The sequence below is a fragment of the Thalassophryne amazonica genome, chromosome 13 (genome assembly GCF_902500255.1).
Source record: "Thalassophryne amazonica chromosome 13, fThaAma1.1, whole genome shotgun sequence".
Classification (NCBI taxonomy): Eukaryota; Metazoa; Chordata; class Actinopteri; order Batrachoidiformes; family Batrachoididae; genus Thalassophryne; species Thalassophryne amazonica.
The window spans coordinates 93,177,855-93,200,812 of NC_047115.1; the positions used below are offsets into that span (position 1 = coordinate 93,177,855).

Sequence of the window (22,958 nt, forward strand, 5' to 3'; positions counted from 1 at the left end):
TGTAAACTAAAGTTATCCTGTAGTGTTATTGTTGTTGGCCAAGAAATGTCAATCAATCAATCAATCAACATTTATTTATAAAGCGCTTTACAGCACCGACTAGTGTCCAAAGTGCTTAACATTAAAAACACAAATTTACAAAAATAAAACACATATAAAATAAAATTTTAAAACAACACATAAAAAAGAACATAAAAATAACAGAACATGTCACCTCCCCACTAAGTGTTAAAAGCCAGTTTAAATAATAAGTCTTTAACTTAGATTTAAAAAGTGCTAGGTCAGGAATAGTACGTAACTCAAGAGGTAGCTCATTCCACAGTCTCGGGCCAGCTACCGCGAAAGCATGATCACCCCAGCGTTTAAATGTAAATGTGCATGCTTATTATCATCAGTGGAAAAAGACATCACCAGAAAATTTGTCAAGTTTAACTGAAGTGCTGGTTTAACTGGTAGAGAGCATATGGTCAATGGTCATTTCAAATGTACAGAATATTTGATAACTTAATAGACGAGTATTAACCCGTTAAATGTCCCTTGTACTGTAGTTGATTCCGTGATTAAAAATTACAGAGTATGGTACTGAGTGACAAATCTGTCTGGAGCAGGCAATCCTCACTAACGAAGTGAAGCGCCACAAAGAAGACAGGTGAAGGAAGCCACCAAAACACCCAACAAAACACCCACAGCAACTATGAAGCAGTTACAAGCTGTAACTGGTAAAGCAACAGACAAAAGTCATGCGCACATTCTTTCCAATCACAGCCACTGATGCTTGTGACTGCTTCAGGGTTGCTGCGGGTGTGTTGGTTTGACACACCCGCAGCCCAGGTGGAAACGCTTCTGGGGAAAACCTGGTCTTGTTAGGAGAGACGGCATCCATCCCACTTTGGATGGAGCAGCTCTCATTTCTAGAAATCTGGCCAATTTTCTTAAATCCTCCAAACCGTGACTATCCAGGGTTGGGACCAGGAAGCAGAGTTGTAGTCTTACACACCTCTCTGCAGCTTCTCTCCCCCTGCCATCCCCTCATTACCCCATCCCCGTAGAGACGGTGCCTGCTCCCAGACCACCAATAACCAGCAAAAATCTATTTAAGCATAAAAATTCAAAAAGAAAAAATAATATAGCACCTTCAACTGCACCACAGACTAAAACAGTTAAATGTGGTCTATTAAACATTAGGTCTCTCTCTTCTAAGTCCCTGTTAGTAAATGATATAATAATTGATCAACATATTGATTTATTCTGCCTTACAGAAACCTGGTTACAGCAGGATGAATATGTTAGTTTAAATGAGTCAACACCCCCAAGTCACACTAACTGCCAGAATGCTCGTAGCACGGGCCGGGGCGGAGGATTAGCAGCAATCTTCCATTCCAGCTTATTAATTAATCAAAAACCTAGACAGAGCTTTAATTCATTTGAAAGCTTGACTCTTAGTCTTGTCCATCCAAATTGGAAGTCCCAAAAACCAGTTTTATTTGTTGTTATCTATCGTCCTCCTGGTCGTTACTGTGAGTTTCTCTGTGAATTTTCAGAACTTTTGTCTGACTTAGTGCTTAGCTCAGATAAGATAATTATAGTGGGCGATTTTAACATCCACACAGATGCTGAGAATGACAGCCTCAACACTGCATTTAATCTATTATTAGACTCAATTGGCTTTGCTCAAAATGTAAATGAGTCCACCCACCACTTTAATCATATCTTAGATCTTGTTCTGACTTATGGTATGGAAATTGAAGACTTAACAGTATTCCCTGAAAACTCCCTTCTGTTTGATCATTTCTTAATAACATTTACATTTACTCTGGTGGACTACCCAGCAGTGGGGAATAAGTTTCATTACACTAGACGTCTTTCAGAAAGCACTGTAACTAGGTTTAAGGATATGTTTCCTTCTTTATGTTCCCTAATGCCACATACCAACACAGTGCAGAGTAGCTACCTAAACTCTGTAAGTGAGATAGAGCATCTCGTCAATAGTTTTACATCCTCATTGAAGACAACTTTGGATGCTGTAGCTTCTCTGAAAAAGAGAGTTTTAAATCAGAAGTGCCTGACTCCGTTGTATAACTCACAAACTCGCAGCTTAAAGCAGATAACCCGTAAGTTGGAGAGGAAATGGCGTCTCACTAATTTAGAAGATCTTCACTTAGCCTGGAAAAAGAGTCTGTTGCTCTATAAAAAAGCCCTCCGTAAAGCTAGGACATCTTACTACTCATCACTAATTGAAGAAAATAAGAACAACCCCAGGTTTCTTTTCAGCACTGTAGCCAGGCTGACAAAGAGTCAGAGCTCTATTGAGCCGAGTATTCCTTTAACTTTAACTAGTAATGACTTCATGACTTTCTTTGCTAATAAAATTTTAACTATTAGAGAAAAAATTACTCATAACCATCCCAAAGACGTATCGTTATCTTTGGCTGCTTTCAGTGATGCCGGTATTTGGTTAGACTCTTTCTCTCAGATTGTTCTGTCTGAGTTATTTTCATTAGTTACTTCATCCAAACCATCAACATGTCTATTGGACCCCATTCCTACCAGGCTGCTCAAGGAAGCCCTACCATTATTTAATGCTTCGATCTTAAATATGATCAATCTATCTTTATTAGTTGGCTATGTACCACAGGCTTTTAAGGTGGCAGTAATTAAACCATTACTTAAAAAGCCATCACTTGACCCAGTTATCTTAGCTAATTATAGGCCAATCTCCAACCTTCCTTTTCTCTCAAAAATTCTTGAAAGGGTAGTTGTAAAACAGCTAACTGATCATCTGCAGAGGAATGGTCTATTTGAAGAGTTTCAGTCAGGTTTTAGAATTCATCATAGTACAGAAACAGCATTAGTGAAGGTTACAAATCATCTTTTTATGGCCTCAGACAGTGGACTCATCTCTGTGCTTGTTCTGTTAGACCTCAGTGCTGCTTTTGATACTGTTGACCATAAAATTTTATTACAGAGATTAGAGCATGCCATAGGTATTAAAGGCACTGCGCTGAAGTGGTTTGAATCATATTTATCTAATAGATTACAATTTGTTCATGTAAATGGGGAATCTTCTTCACAGACTAAGGTTAATTATGGAGTTCCACAAGGTTCTGTGCTAGGACCAATTTTATTCACTTTATACATGCTTCCCTTAGGCAGTATTATTAGACGGCATTGCTTAAATTTTCATTGTTACGCAGATGATACCCAGCTTTATCTATCCATGAAGCCAGAGGACACACACCAATTAGCTAAACTGCAGGATTGTCTTACAGACATAAGGACATGGATGACCTCTAATTTCCTGCTTTTAAACTCAGATAAAACTGAAGTTATTGTACTTGGCCCCACAAATCTTAGAAACATGGTGTCTAACCAGATCCTTACTCTGGATGGCATTACCCTGACCTCTAGTAATACTGTGAGAAATCTTGGAGTCATTTTTGATCAGGATATGTCATTCAAAGCGCATATTAAACAAATATGTAAGACTGCTTTTTTGCATTTACGCAATATCTCTAAAATTAGAAAGGTCTTGTCTCAGAGTGATGCTGAAAAACTAATTCATGCATTTTATTTCCTCTAGGCTGGACTATTGTAATTCATTATTATCAGGTTGTCCTAAAAGTTCCCTGAAAAGCCTTCAGTTAATTCAAAATGCTGCAGCTAGAGTACTGACGGGACTAGAAGGAGAGAGCATATCTCACCCATATTGGCCTCTCTTCATTGGCTTCCTGTTAATTCTAGAATAGCTATCTTAGGGACCTCATAGTACCATATCACCCCAATAGAGCGCTTCGCTCTCAGACTGCAGGCTTACTTGTAGTTCCTAGGGTTTGTAAGAGTAGAATGGGAGGCAGAGCCTTCAGCTTTCAGGCTCCTCTCCTGTGGAACCAGCTCCCAATTCAGATCAGGGAGACAGACACCCTCTCTACTTTTAAGATTAGGCTTAAAACTTTCCTTTTGCTAAAGCTTATAGTTAGGGCTGGATCAGGTGACCCTGAACCATCCCTTAGTTATGCTGCTATAGACTTAGACTGCTGGGGGGTTCCCATAATGCACTGAGTGTTTCTTTCTCTTTTTGCTCTGTATGCACCACTCTGCATTTAATCATTAGTGATTGATCTCTGCTCCCCTCCACAGCATGTCTTTTTCCTGGTTCTCTCCCTCAGCCCCAACCAGTCCCAGCAGAAGACTGCCCCTCCCTGAGCCTGGTTCTGCTGGAGATTTCTTCCTGTTAAAAGGGAGTTTTTCCTTCCCACTGTAGCCAAGTGCTTGCTCACAGGGGGTCATTTTGACCTTTGGGGTTTTTACGTAATTATTGTATGGCCTTGCCTTACAATATAAAGCGCCTTGGGGCAACTGTTTGTTGTGATTTGGCGCTATATAAATAAAATTGAATTGAATTGAATTCTTTCACCTGTCTCCTTTGAGTAACATGACTTGGTGTTTGTCTTAAAAGCTCTATCATGTACATAGTAGTCCCTTATTCTTTATATGTTTAAAGGACTGAATTAGCTGAACTACAAACCAATTCTAAACCCTGGGGCTTATCTGTTACAATGGCCCTATAGGGTAACTGATAAAGTACTGTAATAGCACTACCATTCACCTGATTTGGATGCAATTGTACTCAAACTGTCAACATTCAAAATCCCTTTAGGCCTAAGTATGAATTTGCTCCCACAGCCACTGTTTGATCACTGAGCACAAAATGCAGATTTTTGTTGTGATGTTCTATAAGGAACCACTCTTTTTTCTGTTGGCAGGAAAAAATGGCTCTCAAGACTGCACTGTTTGGGATCCGCAACCAGCTCAAGGTATGTTGGCTCATGTTGACCAAAACGAGGTCAACTGGTTGTTGAGTGGTATGTAACCCACGGCGTGTGTTCCATCCACAGCGTCTGTGCCAGTGGCTTTGGTCATCGTGCCGACAATCTTGGCCCTGCTCGCTCTGCCACTCATTCTGGTGCTTGTGTACAAACAGCGACAGAATGCACAATCCAACAGACGTACGTATTACCGATGTGCACAAGCAAGCACTCTGTACAGCCACAAAATGTTGGCAAAAATATGTCACGAAACCTAAAAAGGGTGATTTTAATGGTCACCCAAAGAGCTGCACAGATGTAAAGTTTTTACAGTTTTTTCCATTTATGTTTTGTATTATATTACATAACATGAACGTAGGGCTATTCAGCATGTTTGACGTCCTCTGACTAAGATGCCTCTTCGACAGCACAGTAAGAACGTGGTGTCCTACGGTCAAATTGCATCTGACAAGAAGTGTTGATTGATATGATAATTTTGCACACTAATAAGCAATGAAAACTATTTCTTGGTGTTGTTGGATGCCTTATAAATTATATTTAGAGCGTTTGTGGCACTCCACATGTGTATTTCTATGATCTTTATTACTGTTATTATTAATTTGAACAAGTAGGCCTTCTTGATCTGTGATACAGCACATACGAAAAAGTGCAAACACTTCATGATTGAGCCAAGATTAGAAATGTACCACTGTGTGTACAGACCAACTCTCTTTATCTTTATCATCATCTTTATCATTATTGATTAGTTATATTTTTACATTTTGTGTTTTATGTTTTGTGTTGGGTATTTGACATTTTGGGGCATTTTACATTCTGAGGCTGTACAACTTACACAATTTTCAAATCCCCATTAAGGTTCAACGATAAATTTGTCACAGTGGGTGGGCCACAGTGTTTTGCACGAGGTGTTTCCTGAGTGGATGTGTTTCACACAGTGGGAAACATTTTTGGCTTCGTATCTGTTGCGTTCTGCTCTATTTCAATTCACTCACAATGGCCTGTTTCCCTTTTCCTGCCTCCCAGGTGCACATGAGCTGGTGCGGATGGACAGGTAAGTTTTCCCACAGTCTGTCCACCAGCTGCTCTCAGAAACCCACTTCAGTAACACAGCTGATCCACACAATAACTCCACATTGTGCAAAAGTATTGTCACATGTGTCAAATAGAAGACTGACCAAAATAGCTGTTCTGGTGACTGTGCACAACATTTTCTGAATCATCAGAACACAACTTGTTAATAGGACGATATTAATGGGGCTTAGACCACAAATAAATTGACCTGTAGGGGGCTAAAAGACACATGAGCAGAGTCAGGGTCACAGCACTGTAATGGCCTTTAGAGGTAAATCCGATAGAGGTGGTGCTGGTGCGTATCACCACATTCTGTAGCATCAAGAGCATGAGAGATGACACTCCTGGAAGGAACACCAGTCCAATGCAGGTTACTTCTCAGGCTGAGGCCAACACCCTGGTGACTGAGACAATGTAGATTAAGTTTCTTGACCAAGGACACAGGCAGGTAGCATGAGCTGGATATTGACAGGCCATCTCCTTACCCTCTCAGTCATGTGTTATAGACCTTTCAAATGGATCAAAACAACACAGTGAAATAACTGAGAACACAACTCCATAATCTGTACAAGTCCCCGTTAATGTCAAAGTAAAGACAAACTGGGCCAAAACCAAAACGACAGACAAATGATCTGTTTGATCAATGTTTCATTCTCAAGTCAAGTCTGGGTGCATGTGCTGGTGATGCACTTCACTGCATCCATGACACCACTAAACCGTTTTGTGTCCTGGATGGCAACTCTCCAGGCAGACAAGTGGTCCATCCTGACCTCTCTAAAATAACCAGCTACCTGCTTCAGCCAGGTGTAGTGTGGGTGTTCCCTTGGCCTTCTGGAGCCAATGGGGTCCTCTCACTCATGTGCTGGCTCATTCACAGAGAAATGCAGCACGTGGCCAAAATGTCAAAGGTGACACAACCTCAGAATGCAAGTGGTACTTCTCATCTCAGTAACCGCTCTTTTGATACAACATCGATCATATCCAGTAATATCCAAGGATCCTCCCAAAAGAGGACCAAAGGCCAAAGACATCCAGTTGTCACGTTAGTGCCCCAGTCTCACAACCATACAGTAAGACAGGAAGAAAAACTTGGAACTTGATTCTCCAGCATAGATACAGTTTTATGTAAACGTTTCGGCACCCTTGATGATTTCCATGATTTCACTTTATAAATAATTGGTTATTTGGATCAGCAATTTCAGTTAAATGTATCATGTAGCAGACAAACACTGATATTTGAGAAGTGAAATGAACTTTACAGGATTTACAGAAAGTGTGCAATAATTCTTTAAACAAAATTAGGCAGGTACATAAATTTGGGCACCCCAACAGAAAAAAATACATCGATATTTAGTAGATCCTCCTTTTGCAGAAATAACAGCCTCTAAATGCTTCCTATAGCTTCCAATGAAAGTGTGGATTCTGGTTGAAGGTATTTTGGACCATTCTGCTTTATAAAACATCTCAGGTTTGTTGGTTTCTGAACATTTACAGCCCGCTTAAAATCACACCACAGATTTTCAGTATTATTCAGGTCTGGGGACTGAGATGGCCATTCCTGAACATTGTACTTGTTCCTCTGCATGAATGCCTTAGTAGATTTTGAGCAGTGTTTAGGGTCATTGTCTTGTTGAAAGATCCAGCCCCGATGTAACTTCAATTTTGTCACTGATTCATGAACAGTGTTCTCAAGAATCTGCTGATATTGACTGGAATCTATGTGACCCTCAACTTTAACAAGATTCCCAGTACCTGCACTGGCCACACAGCATGATGGAACCAGCTCCAAATTTTACTGTAGATAGCAAGTGTTTTTCTTGGAATGCTGTTTTTCAGCCATGCATACTGCACCGTGTTATGTCCAAATAACTCAATTTTAGTTTCATCAGTCCACAGCACCTTATTCCAAAATGAAGCTGGCTTGTCCAAATGTGCTTTAGCATACCTCAAGTGACTCTGTTTGTGACGTGTACACAGAAAAGGCTTCCTCTGCATTACAGCATCATACAGCATCTCTTTGTGCAAAGTGCACTGTATAGTTGAACGATGCACAGAGACACTGTCTGCAGCAAGATCATGTTGTAGGTCTTTGGAGCAAGTCTGTGGGTTGACTATGACTGTTCTCACCATCCTTCGCTTCAGCTTATCTGAGATTTTTCTTGGCCTGCCACTTTGGGCCTTAACTAGTACTGTGCCTGCGGTCATCCATCTCCTTACAATGTTCCTCACAGTGGAAACTGACAGCTGAAATGTCTGAGATAGCTTTTTGTATCCTTCCCCTAAACCATGATGTTGAACAATCTTTGTTTTAAGGTCATTTGGGAGTTGTTTAGAGCCTCCCATGTTGTCACTCATTAGAAGAGATGCAAAGCGGGGAAACATTTGCAAATGGCCACCTTAAATACCCTTTCTCATGATTGTCACTGGGTCAATGAGCTTACCAAACCAATTTTGTGTTCCAATAATTCATGGTAAATGTATTCAAATCAATAAAATGACAAGGGTGCCCAAATTTCTGCACCTGCCTAATTTTGTTTAAATTTATTGCACACTTCCTGTAAATACTAGAAACATAATTTCACTTCTCAAATATTACTGTGTTTGTCTGCTATATGATATATTTAACTGAATTTTCTGATCCAGACAACCAATGATTTATAAAGGAAAATTATGAAAATTATCAGGGGTGCCCAAACTTTTGCATACAACTGTACTGGCATCACCAAATGCCTCTGTTTCCGAAACTCATGACTCCCTAAGCTCCTTCCAGATGTGTTTCAATTTCAGTGGCAGAAGACACCAGAGACATGAGGTATTAAATGTCTGGATCTTAGTCTTAATCCAGTACAAGTACAAACCCAGACACTCCAATTCTTCACTCATCTTCTCAAGAGCTGAGTGTATCAGGGTATCCATTGTGTCCACAAAGTTCACAGCATTGCTGTCAAAGTCAAGGTCAGTAAACCTTTCTTTGCCAACAAAAGCACCCGAGTCAAATATTTGTACTGTATTTACTCTTCCCTGCACACAGCATAGCGCAAATACCATTTGTGGTTCTGCTGCACATTCTCACTCCCAGCTCATTACATAATTACACAGTTAGTGTTCCTTTGTGTTGCACAGTGACGGGTTCATGTCAATTAGTGACACGTGGCAAAACACAGTGTTATTTCTCCCTGACAACACACAGAACTATCTGCTTCATTTCCTGCACCATCAGGGAATCTTCACAGTGTTTGGGTTGTGGTTATGCTTATGGGTAAGGTTATGATGAGGGTTCGCGTCTCCTCATGTGTTACATTTTGATGTTCAGTTAAAAAAACAGCTTTATGTAAAAAATGTGACAAGTTGGGAGTGAGAATATTGTGGGTTTTTCAGTCCAGCACTCACACCCTATAAGTTGTAAATCCATTTATGCTCATTTGTGCACCCATGGATGTGTTGTGTAAGGTGTGTTCAGGCATCGCTACTGGAGGCAACATCTGAAACACAGACCGACAACAACCTAGTCTAATACTGAATGCAGAGCTTTTCTGGTACATATGAAGTACAAGTACGCTTTACATATACAGGACAGTTTCAAGACGCTCGCACACAGTTGACATACACAACTGAACATTAAACAAAATAAGCAAACATTCATGGAAACTTGCAAAACTTCACTGAACCACTTAATTTATTCACCTCAGGGAGTTTTGGTGGCTTCTCTCCACTGGCGTGCTGTGACAGATCTGATAGCTCACCAGATAACCTGCCACTTTAGTTCACTTTTCAGTACCAGTGCACCAGGTGCCTGGTACATGCTGGGTCTCAAGGAAAATGCAAGACTGGGTTATTTCATGTTATACTCAAAACCAGAGGTGGGACGAAGTCACCATCAAGTCAGTTTGCTAACAATTGGTGGTCATTATGACTTGAGACTTGACAGGGACTTGCAGATTGATGACTTGAGAATGACTTGACAGTGATTTGTCCCACCTCTGCCCAAAACACACGATAAAGTGACTAAATACAACCCGTTTGTGCACTGCCACCTGTTTTGCACTCACACTGCATCCCTGCTAAAACAGGAAAGTGGAATTGGACATGGCTCACATGCACTTGTGACACGCCTCACAGACTGCGTGCCTCAGATCATGAAGTTGGGGCTCTTCATCATGTAAATGCTCAGTCAGATAGCTTTCAGCATTTGTCAGATTTTCACTGTGCGCTTGTAAAACTGTGTGTCTCATGCTCTGTTACACAACATCTCACACTGCTGGTGGAATCATTGGCCTTTCTGTGACCTCATTAGGTGACATGTTGTGCTCCATTCAATGGCGCAACAACTTAAAGAAAAATAAAAGAAGGCTGTAATGTTTCCTTGCAGGAATTTCAGCAGAAAAATTCAAATTGAAAGGCTATACAGCTCTATATTCCCAAACATGGAAGGAATATTTTATCTGAAAATAATTTATTATTTTTAAAAATTTAATTAGAGGTAATATGGGGTCTAAAATTATGTATTAATTCTTCAGTTATCTGACATATATATGGAAATATATATGAAGAAGATTTCAAAGTGGGCCCTGACAGTCTTAAGTTGGGCTCATGTGACTGAAACCGGCTGAAAAAGGCCAATTTGGTGAACCTCGAAAAATTCCAGCTGCTGTCAGGAAGGATAGAGGGTCGGACAGTCATGCACGGATGCCGTACAATCCTGCAGTGACTGGTTCACGCATGCTCGTGTGCATGCACACAATCACAGTCCAACCATGTTAGAGGTGTGATACCAGATCGCGCTCACACAGCAGTGAAAGCAATTAAATGTTGGACAAATGTACATAAATGTGACACGTGCCCCTCACAAGAGAGCATGCTGACACATGTGCATTGTGGTGGCATGCTGAGAGGTGATGTTCTTCATGGCACGATATGTGTTCTCCAGCTGTGAGTAGCAATGACACAGTGGTCAGCTGCAACACGATGATCGCCTTGGTGAAGGCGTGTGTAATCATCTAACGGCTTTGGTGCACCCGCATACGGTGGCATCATCTGATTGCCTCTGTGGGTGTGCCTGGGCCGTAATCATCAGCGATCGCGTGTCATGTGACATGGCTGTCCAGTTGGTTGGTGCGCTGGCACTGTGACATGCAAATGGGTTTTGTTTTTTATCTCTTGTGGTGGTGTGGACATGATGTTGGACGGTGATTCCACCTCCAGTGGGACATGCTGGACATGCCATGATGGGTGTTCCACAGCTGTCAGCTGTTCCATCATGGACATGACAGCTGTCCAGATGTGCATGCTGTGCTGGACAGCGATCACACAGCACTGCAGCCACCAATTCGAGCTTTCACCACCACAGCCGCACCTCGACAATGTTGGGTTGTGGGGTGTGTGTGGGGCGGGGGGGACAACACACTCACACGCCATTCTGTTTCCTGGGTGGAGGCAGGCGACACAACACACACCATTCGTGTTGCTGAGGAGGACGACACACTCGCACACTATTTGTGTTGCTTGGGGGCAGACGTGGCACACTGACCACCCTTTGAGCTTTTGCCACCTGGACTGCAGCTCGAAAGTGGTGTCCTCTGCTCTGCTGCTGTGTGAATGGCCCCTCATTTTCTCAGTGACCCGCGAGTAGTGTTGGATGTTTGTGGCACCTGGACTCTGGCTGAGAGTGGGTCAAATAGGTAGTCGCCCGCCATTCTCCGCTGGTGTGAAGGCTGGCTCGATCGCACCATTAGGCCAGTGTTCGATGTGGCCGATGAGTTTGTACAGCCCCTCAGCCCGATTTGTCTGGCCTGCATTTGACATGCCGTGTGAATGTTGTGAGCATGATCAGATGACAGTGGAACCTCATCTTGGCCACTGTTCAAATGGGTTTCTGGCAGAAGCAACATGTGAATGTAGCGTGTATGTGCTGTGATTACTGCTGTATGAGGTGTTCGAGGGGTGTTTTCACAAGTGTCACTCGAATCCTCCTTTTTTGTGCCACTTGGGCTCAACTGTGTTATGTTTGAAGGGGCCATAAGGTTGTGAATGGCTGGTCTTAAAGATTGCTTTAAAATGCAAAAACAAATAGATACCTAGAATTATTTCAAGAATAGACAGCTAGTGTGACTCACTGATTGCAAACTGGTGTCAAAATCCAACCTCTCCTTAGTGTTTTGACACCTGGGCAACAGATCAATTAGGGGACTGTCTGTTGGGGTGAAACAAGGTGGGTACCTTATGTGCCTTGTGGCTGCTATGATAACCATGAAGGCCCAGTAGGAACCATGAACATGAGATGGCTAACTGGACTGTGGTGAAAAAAGAAGTCCTTAATGGCGGATCAAGCAGAGGAGGTGATGGCTTGTAACCCAACAGCTGTGAAGGTGGATGGAGGCTGCATCAGGTCCTCAGACCCTGATCACCTGGGATTTTTCAGCCATTGGACCAGGCTGACGATTTGTCAAGGACCGTGTGTTTCTCGGCATGCAACAACAACATTCCCACATTAAATGGACTGCATTCATATAGCGCTTTTCCATCTGGCTCAGACGCTCAAAGTGCTTTATACACTAATGCCTCACATTCACCCCGATGTGAGGGTGCTGCCATAAAAGGTACTCCAGGAGCAACTAGGGGATTAAAGACCCTTAGTGATTTTCTGGTCAGGCTGGGATTTGAACCGAGGATCCTGTGGTCTCAAGCCCAACACTTAACCACTAGACCATCACCTCCCCTAAACAAACATTAAACAAACCGATACACCAGCATCCCTAGATCAGTCCTGGATGTAGATATCCCATCTAGGAATCAATCAAGGGATGATCGATCTTGCCACTGCAGGTTTGCCACAAACAAACCACTGCAAATATGATTGTAGATTTAACATCGGTACTACTTTCTACTTTACTGTGTGTATGAGTGACCAGTTTACTAACAAACAGGCTTCTCAAGAACCTACATTCTTGACAAGACATCAACAAAAAACAAAAATCCTTTAGCAGTTGTCCATGACTGACCCACTGATCCACAAACACCAATTAATAGAGACCTGACACTTGTAGAATGCAGCACTGACACGTCTCAGACAGTGAACAGTACATAAGTCATCACTAAGCTTCTCTTTCTTATGTTTGTCCAGTGAGGCTCAGGGCCATGACAACCCCGTGTACCTCAGAGGATCACCACAACTGAAGGTCCGGACTGTTTCTCAGATCATGACCAGGCAGTCATCTGAGACAGGACGCCACCTTCTGTCTGAGCCAGGGACTCCTCTCTCACCTCCTTACCATGGGGAAGTGTTCTTTCCAACACATGGTAGGACACCACACAGTACTGACACACACACACACACACACACACACACACACACACACACACACACACACACACACACACACACACACACACACACACACACACACACACACACACACACACACACACACACACACACACACACTATTCACTTTTGGTTTTTGCATATTCTTTGTTGTGGAAGCACAGTCTTAATGTTGTGTGACACTTTCACAGGTTTCAAAGGTTTGAAAGTGGCTTTGGGTTGCCTGAAGGATACAGAACATATTTGGCTTGGGTGTCCATAAGTGGCAGGTATCTTTGTTTGGGGTCAAAATCAGTTCAGCTGAGGTTCAGAACACAAAATGTTCCCGTCCTGATGAAATGTATTATTAACAACAACAAAAAAAGTGGAAAGCTCAATGTGACATTGGTCAGGTCAGTTGTGGGAACCTGCATATTGCTGCTTATCTCTGCATCCCCCCCCCTGTAGAACTGTTTTGGATTCTGGCAACTCAGATGGACAGTTAGTTCGTCCGAAGTAACCATTAATCCATCGCACTCAGGTGATACGTGGGCTTGTCCTTGGCCTTCTCCAGGTATTTGGGTCATGAACACTGAGGCACCTGCATCATGTCTCGATCATGTCCAGAGTAATGTGATGCATATGGCCAAACTGCCGTAGATGACGCTCCCTTCTGATGCAGTACTCCTCAAACTCATCTTGCATCTTCATTCCAGCGGCACCGAAGGATCGTCTGAAGAGACGTGTTCCCAAAAACAAGTAGGCGTTGCCTATGGTTAGCACCCAAGTCTCTCAACCATACGGAAAGACAAGTCACACTAGGACCCTAAAGACGGATGGAGTAGTTTGGTCAAAGATCAAGGAAAACATGGTCTGATGAAAAACATTACTTATTTGTATATTTCAACAACTAAGATGCCCAGATGGATGATCTAAACTAAAGGATATATTGGTCAGCAAAATATCTGTGATTGATTGCCATGAATGACTTCATTATGACAAGACATGATGTGGTCATACATGAGACAAAAACCACCATTACAGACATACAGTATGTATATGTACTTGTGCATTTATATCGCGGTGTGTAGCGTGTGCAGGATATTCATCAGCCCCATGATGCCTTTCATTTTCATATTTTGACCCCCAGCTGACACCATTTCAATTGTTACCGAAACATGCCCCCCCCCACTTCGAAGAGGAACACCTGAGTTAGATTTATTCAGCATCCTTCAGGCAACCCAAAAAACACTTTAAAAGCCGTGAAAGTGTCATGTAACATTAACATTGTTCCTCTACTATGACCAAACTCCTTCAGACAAAACTAATGTATAAGGTGAAGGTAAAAGAGATGATTGAGTTTCTTGCTGAGGAGAGATCAATTAAAAGAGTATATTAACAGAAAAACTTTGGATCAAGGAGCTTGATTTTCATTTATGCAGATTTGATGTCATAAACTAAACGTGAACACTTGCACACTTTTTGTCACTGAATACATTGCAGAAGTGTGTTTCATAATGTTCTGAAAGTGCAGATTTCAAAATCTGCTTCCAGTGTGATAAGACACGTTGATGCAATTTTAAAAAGTGATCACAGCTTTGTGTGACATTGTTGAAACATCCTGCACATCAAGAGTCCCTGCAAAGGCTTTCTCATGTGTGAAAGTGCACGTTGGACTGAGCGTGACATGAAGAAAGAAAAGTGAAGTGTATCATGAGGTGAATTTCTCTGACTGCTCTCATTTAATATGAACGGCCTCTTCAGCCGCTCCCTCACACCATCATGACATTAGTTACGGTGAACACTTTCAATCCAGACTGTTTTATTCTGGGGCATCTGTGCAGACATTCCAGGAATACTGAGCTGGACTGGTCCATTTCCTTCCAGTCTCAGGCACAGGAACACACTTATTGCAAATTCATATAAAAAAAAGTGGTACAGACAGGCAATATATGAATTCATATTCATGTTTAGTAGCACCATAGCTGTATTTTTTTAACCACTTCCCCAAACTAGCCCATCTATATATGTCCAATTTATTAGTACTGGACAAAATGTTGACTCTGGCTAACCCTCAGTTATTGCAACAATTTCAAATTTGGTCAAAACTCAGTGAGACATTTTGTTCAGACACACATGGGCACATATAAAGCACGGTCACTGCATGTGTGTGTAACTGACAGAGTGTATTTTCTACTCTCCACTATGATCCTGCTCCTGCTACCTGTCAAGGACAAGAAACTTATTTTACATTGTCTCAATCCACCCGGCTGTAAATGGGTCCCAGCCTCAGTTGAGGAAGTAACCTGCAATTGACTGGCGTCCTGTCCAGGGGAAGTCATATACAAAATTGAATTCCAATGTACCCTTGCATGCGAGTAAAGTCTGTCTGTCTGTCTGTCTATCTATCTATCATCCACTTGATGCTATGGAATCTGGAGATAAGCACCAGCAGCAATGAACCTCATGGCCTCTGTAGGACTTATGGGCCTTTCACACCGGAAGCAGTGGCCGTGGCAGAAGTGTTGCAAATCAGTCTAAAACGCATTATTTTCCAAGAGATGCGCCACATTTTTGACGTGACGCTTGATGTTTTATTTTAGTAAGCTGCAGAACTAAGCTCTGCTGGTCAAACTGGGTGTTTGTATTTATCCAAAAGTGGGGAATTTCAGATTGATTGGGTCTGCTCCATCATCCCGGCTGCCTGCCTCGCTCTGCCCGAGGATGAGGCCTGAACTCCTGCTACTCTGTGGGGGTCTTCACGCTGTCACGGTTCAATCAATACCCCACCAAGTCATCAGTCCTTCCTCAGCTTGGTGTCACTCTGGAAAAAGTAGCTGAAAAAAGCTTCTCCCAGCAGGGTGACAGGAGAATCCTGCTGTTTTTTGAAGCTTTTTCGTGGTTTTACAGATGCAAATTCAAAATGGCGATCGCTCAGATTCTTTCGAGTTGTGGAAGCAGTCAGAGTGTGACATAGCAATCTCTGCCCCCCCTTTCTACTTCCGACATGACTGACGTCACTGAAGTGCGTTAACTGCCACGGCTACCACCTGCAATCTGAAAGGCCCTTTACTTCTTTCTACTATGATCTTATGACAGTCCCTAAACCAGTGAATGCGTTTTTAGGTACAGGGCAGAACTGCTTAGCTTTGAGGAATAGCTTTGAAGTACACACTATCATGGCCAGCTCATGACAGCTGCAACCATAACAGATGTGGTTTATTACTTATGGCAGGATAACTCAATTTTCGCTCTTCAACTTGTGGTGCGTACAGGAAAGGAATGCAACAGCATGTAACACTGGGGGACACCATAGACTGTATATGTATGAGACAAATGCACAGGTTTTCTGAGGAGCGGTTCTGAAGGTCAAATAGGGCACTTCCAAATGTCATCATCTTGGCAATGCAGGACTCCGCCCAACTCCCAGCCAACCCAGAAAAGGGTAAAGAGATAGAACACAGGCAAGACAGGCATGACCAGGGCAGGATGAATGAAGCCAGAACACACACCCGTCAACTGATGTTGAGGCCAACAGGCCAACTTTGGTTGGGATGTTAGATTAACAAATATTTTTGTGGACTGGGTGGTGGTTGTCATAACATTCTATGTGGGTGCAGGTATTAAAGCATATGACTGGCATTTTGTCTTAGGAACTGTTGCACCATCAGTGGACTTATATCACAAAGCTACCTGCTGAGCTGGTGCTAATGGTGCTCCAGCACACAGCTATAACTCAAAGAGGCCACTCCCCTAATTATTCATAATTTTATGGTTTAGAATATCTTAAATTAGTTAGTTATAAAACTCACAAGTTTGCACAGTTGTCATGAAGAAGGAATCTAGCTATAGAGACACAAACAATTTTATTTTATTTTTCATATTTTTGGTACCAGGTTGTAAACATTTCTATTCCTGCTGTAAATTTGGAAGTTTTAACATGGTGATCTATGGGGAGTGACTCGCTTTTGTCGCCAGCCTCAAGTGGCAATTGAAGGAACTGCAGGATTCGCCATTTCCACATTGGTTTCATTTTTCAACACTGGAGGTTGTCTGACACAGAGGCGGGTATGAGCACATACCTCAGGCACACACCTCAACCTGCTTGGTTATTTTTGTGGGAGCCAAATCAATCAGTTCTCTCATCCTGCCAGAAACAAAAAATAAATAGAAATACAGACCATTCAACTATTCCATAAAAAAAGACATGACACAGTAAATTTTGCTGAGTAAACTACACTCTGCCAAAATAACATTTGGTCCCAGTCTAAATAGAGTAAAATACATTCTATTATAGGGTGAAACCAGCTCTACTGTCTTGTCAAATCAAGTGTTTCAAGAGTTGATTTTACACTGTGATAAGAGTTGATTTAGCACTGTAATAGAGTATATTTCACTCTATTTGAACTGGGACCAAATGTTATCCCAGCAGAGTAAATTTTACTCTGCAAAATTTACTGTGTAGAAGAAACTGTAACAGCAGGATTCAAAAATGAAAGGTGAACATTGACAAATAACTACGGAGATGGAACGTTCTGTCATATTCCAGAGAAGATTAAATGTCAAAGAACGTGAATATTAAAATAAATGATCTTAGCTTGATATTCCAAATATTGTCGTTCTGTGCAAAATATAATATTAATAAGTGAAGCAACACGGCTCATAGTTAAAACAAAACAAAAAATAGCAATCTGAGAAAATTGATCTTCAGGCTTCAGCTTTCAGTTCTTCAAGCAAAACTATGAAAGCTGAAAGACGTGTGCTAAAACTGAATTCTGATGTTGGGTAAAGTGGAAAAACCAAGACTTACAGTGAGGAACAGATAGTAACAACATCATGTTTTCCTCAGTATGAGGAAGTTCTTATTTGCTTATGTATGAGAAATGAAGAGCTACCAAAAAAAACTTTGTCTTTTTGTGTTTTGTTTTTGTTAAATAACACTTTACGAAATATTCTGATTCCACAAAAGTTTCATTTGTATTTATTTGTGAACATAGTTGGTGTAGCAACAGTTTTGACCAGAACTGTATTTGACAGGAACTAATAACAGGAAGCACTCGATCAGCTGATTTAAAAATGACACACTGTTAGTTCAGATCAGCAACCGTGCAGTTTAACACACGTCCCACCCCACAACTTTCTTCCTTCAATTTACAATTAAATTTAAAAAAACAAGTTATAACTGTGGGAAATATTTAGTGCATGTTGTACAACCCCTGGCAAAAATTATGGAATCGCCGGCCTCGGAGGATGTTCATTCAGTTGTTTAATTTTGTAGAAAAAAAGCAGATCACAGACATGACACAAAACTAAAGTCATTTCAAATGGCAACTTTCTGGCTTTAAGAAACACTATAAGAAATCAGGAAAAATAATTGTGGCAGTCAGTAACGGTTACTTTTTTAGACCAAGCAGAGGGAAAAAAAATATGGAATCACTCAATTCTGAGGAATAAATCATGGAATCATGAAAAACAAAAGAACGCTTCAACATATCACTAGTATTTTGTTGTACCACCTCTGGCTTTTATAACAGCTTGCAGTCTCTGAGGCATGAACTTAATGAGTGACAAACTGTACTCTTCATCAATCTGGCTCCAACTTTCTCTGATTGCTGTTGCCAGATCAGCTTTGCAGGTTGGAGCCTTGTCATGGACCATTTTCTTCCATTTCCACCAAAGATTTTCAATTGGATTAAGATCTGGACTATTTGCAGGCCATAACATTGACCCTATGTGTCTTTTTGCAAGGAATGTTTTCACAGTTTTTGCTCTATGGCAAGATGCATTATCATCTCGAAAGATGATTTCATCATCCCCAAACATCCTTCCAATTGATGGGATAAGAAAAGTGTCCAAAAATCAACGTAAACTTGTGCATTTATTGATGATGTAATGACAGCCATCTCCCCAGTGCCTTTACCTGACATGCAGCCCCATATCATCAATGACTGTGGAAATTTACATGTTCTCTTCAGGCAGTCATCTTTATAAATCTCATTGGAACGGCACCAAACAAAAGTTCCAGCATCATCACCTTGCCCAATGCAGATTCGAGATTCATCACTGAATATGACTTTCATCCAGTCATCCACAGTCCACGATTGCTTTTCCTTAGCCCATTGTAACCTTGTTTTTTTCTGTTTAGGTGTTAATGATGGCTTTCGTTTAGCTTTTCTGTATGTAAATCCCATTTCCTTTAGGCGGCTTCTTACAATTCGGTCACAGACGTTGACTCCAGTTTCCTCCCATTCGTTCTTCATTTGTTTTGTTGTGCATTTTCAATTTTTGAGACATATTGTTTTAAGTTTTCTGTCTTGACGCTTTGATGTCTTCCTTGGTCTACCAGTATGTTTGCCTTTAACAACCTTCCCATGTTGTTTGTATTTGGTCCAGAGTTTAGACACAGCTGACTGTGAACAACCAACATCTTTTGCAACATTGCATGATGATTTACCCTCTTTTAAGAGTTTGATAATCCTCTCCTTTGTTTCAACTGACATCTCTCGTGTTGGAGCCATGATTCATGTCAGTCCACTTGGTGCAACAGCTTTCCAAGGTGTGATCACTCCTTTTTAGATGCAGACTAACGAGCAGATCTGATTTGATGCAGGTGTTAGTTTTGGGGATGAAAATTTACAGGGTGATTCCATAATTTATTCCTCAGAATTGAATGATTCCATATTTTTTTCTTCTGCTTGGTCTAAAAAAGTAACCGTTACTGACTGCCACAATTTTTTTTTCCTGATTTCTTATAGTGTTTCTTAAAGCCAGAAAGTTGCCATTTGAAATGACTTTAGTTTTGTGTCATGTCTGTAATCTGCATTTTTTCTACAAAATTAAACAACTGAATGAACATCCTCCGAGGCCGGCGATTCTATAATTATTGCCAGGCGTTGTAGGTGCACTTCCCCAAAAGGAAGGTTCCTGGTTCAAGGCCACATCTGTCTAGATGTGTAAGGAATGGGAAAAGACTGAAAAAAGTGTGACAAATTAACTCCTGGATCCAAACTGGATCCAGTGTGGTGACCCCAAACAAAGAAGGAGCTGCCAAACTCCAGGCTTATTACAAACAGGCGTGCACGTAGTGGTCATGTGATTGTGCATCATAACTGGTGCTCAGGTGCTCATGTGTGCTAAAAATAAATGATGTGCAGCAGAAAACAGGTGTGTTTTTGGTTGCACATCATTTATTTTTTCAGACGTGCACATAACTGGTGCTCAGGTGCTCGTGCATACTAAAAAAATAAATGATGCAGCACATCATTATAAAGCAAACATTTATGTCGCTGATTTCTGAAAGCTATTACAGAAGCTGCTGCTTACCGATATTTAACCTCTTTAATTCATGCTGCAGATGTTGAGGAAACCATGTGAGATTGTCATTAAAATAAACTTTACTACCGTTTGTAAAGCAGACTTTTCCTGTTGGAGCTCATGTCTTTTGTGGTCTCTTTATGTTTGAGCAAACGCTGGCTGGTTTCTGTGTTACGTGGATAAAGCTGCACTTCAGCTTTCCTCTTCTTCTTTTTAATTCTTTGCCGTGCTGACCTTCAGCGGTGTGGAATTTAACAAGCAGCAGTTCCCTCTTATTGTAAAAATGTCACAACAGCCGTGGGCCTCTTTGCTGCTTCTGCTTTTTACTCGGCTTGTGGATAATCTGATTATTGGGAGAAATCTAGCTTTTCTGTGTTTGTGCATGTATTTTATTTTGAACGCATGTCTGCTGCTGTCCTGTTAATGGGCTGAACTCTCTGTACCTCTCTCTGTTCCAGAGACAATCGCTGAGTCTCCAGACCTCCTGCAGGTTTAAAGGGGCTGGAACTGCCGTCGCTGCACTCGCTGACCTGGAATCAGTATTGCAATTCTCTTCTTTTCTGCCTCTGGCGTGACCTGGTGTTCATGGCACGTCTCATCATAACCTCAGCTGGAATAATCATCGTCTTCATAATGTCAGGACTGCAGGACGGAATACGCCGCTCTTTCTTTTTGTTGTAACTTTTAAACTCATTCCACCTGCAACAGCAGCTGGAAGCCAAAGAGACCTTGAGACTGACGTCGGCTGGTGGACACACAGGTGCCGTGGTCTCGACCGGACTCGGGGCCTGACATGTCCCCAGTGTGGCCAGGTGGTACCAGTGTCACTGCTGTGACTCAGAAGTACCACACTCATGTTGGTGTTCAATTTCAGTTTAAATTTATTTTCATTTATATAGTGCCAAATCACAACAGAGTTGCCTCAAACCGCTTCACACAGGTAAGGTCTAACCTTACCAACCCCCAGAGCAACAGTGGTAAGGAAAAACTCCCTCTGAGGGCGAAACCTCAAGCAGACCAGACTCAAAGGGGTGACCCTCTGCTTGGGCCATGTTACAAACATAAATTACAGAACAATTCATGAACAAATATACAAGAAATACTATTGGCGCACAGTTACAAGTTACACAGTAACTTGTTTTTGTGGAGTCACACACAAAAGCAAATATTTTTTGCATTATTTCACTTTGGCTTTTACTTCTTCATCGTCCTTCTTCACTACCTCACTGTCCACTGTCACCAAAGCAGCATTTAGTGGCTCTCATTCTATGCATGAAGTTAGGAAAACGGACAAAAAAAGAAGCTTATTTTCTGAAAATAGCATAAAACATGTTAATGCACAGACTACGCAATAAAGTCAAACAGCTTAGAATCAGTCAAACAAAAATACCAGCGGCTTAGATGCTGCCGTGGCGCTCGCTTTGACTCATGGTGTGTTTGATTCATATTTGTGTGATTTTGATATTTTGAAAGCATGTCATTGGGACTGGAATTGTTGATTAATCTTTTGAATATGCTTATGATTAATCAGTTATCCTACAAATGATCCAGAGTAGTCTTTTTAAAATGCCTTCACAAATTATCATACCACAGGACTGTGATTTTCCAGCCCAGTCTCCGGCTTCTAGATCATGATAACGTCATGAAATGCAGTAGATTTCTGTGATGGGATTGTCTAAACCTAATCCGACCAATGACCATAACCAGACCCAGAACCCAAATGCCCCACAGCACATCCACAAAACACCCCCGTTTGTGATCTATTATTTCGTGATACATCACAAAATTAGTTTGTGATGCCATCATGAAAATCTACTGCGTTTCATGACAGTATCACATAATAATAATAGATGAACTCAATTTTCATGATGACATCACAGACTGGTTTGAGACTGCATTGTGATGTTCACACCCAGTCTCAACCATTTATCATAAAATTAAGTTTAAAACATATTCATAGTGGGTTGGAATAAGATGAAATCACTTCATCTGAATGTAAAATATAAAAGGGGCAAATTTTCAAATTTGAAAAATTTTAAAATGAAAACTGTTCAAAAATTGCCACTGTTTTTCTAAGACAAATAACTTAGCCCCATTCATATATTATCAAAAATATTCAAGATTTTTTTTTTTTTACTGGTTATCTGTTTATTAATTATGTTGCGAATACTTATCAGCTCTTGTGTTGATGTGACCTGATTTTTTTTAATAATATGTATATTTGTGGAATATTCTTATTTTTTTGGGTGTAATTGGGTGTAACAAAATGTGTAGTACATGTGGAAATGTTAAAGGGGTTATATTGTACATAATCCATATTTTATCAGTCTTTTACAGTTAGAAGAAAAAACACCAAACTTCCTAGAATCCTTTGAGGATGGATCTACAATCTACCATGCTCTTACCAAAATTTACACTTGAAATGTCTTATTTTAGACTTGGCATTT

General features: G+C 41.2%; 1 protein-coding gene across 1 annotated transcript in view; it reads left to right on the forward strand.

The window, feature by feature from the left end:
• vsir (V-set immunoregulatory receptor) overlaps positions 1-21,366 on the forward strand; it is a 62,089-nt gene extending 40,723 nt beyond the window's left edge. Inside the window, exons 3-7 of the mRNA XM_034185121.1 lie at positions 4,764-4,814; positions 4,896-5,006; positions 5,850-5,877; positions 13,018-13,193; positions 20,970-21,366. Of these exons, the coding sequence (XP_034041012.1) occupies positions 4,764-4,814; positions 4,896-5,006; positions 5,850-5,877; positions 13,018-13,193; positions 20,970-21,007 (404 nt within the window). The 3' untranslated portion in view covers positions 21,008-21,366. The remainder of the gene's footprint in view (positions 1-4,763; positions 4,815-4,895; positions 5,007-5,849; positions 5,878-13,017; positions 13,194-20,969) is intronic.
• Positions 21,367-22,958: the final 1,592 nt, after the last annotated feature.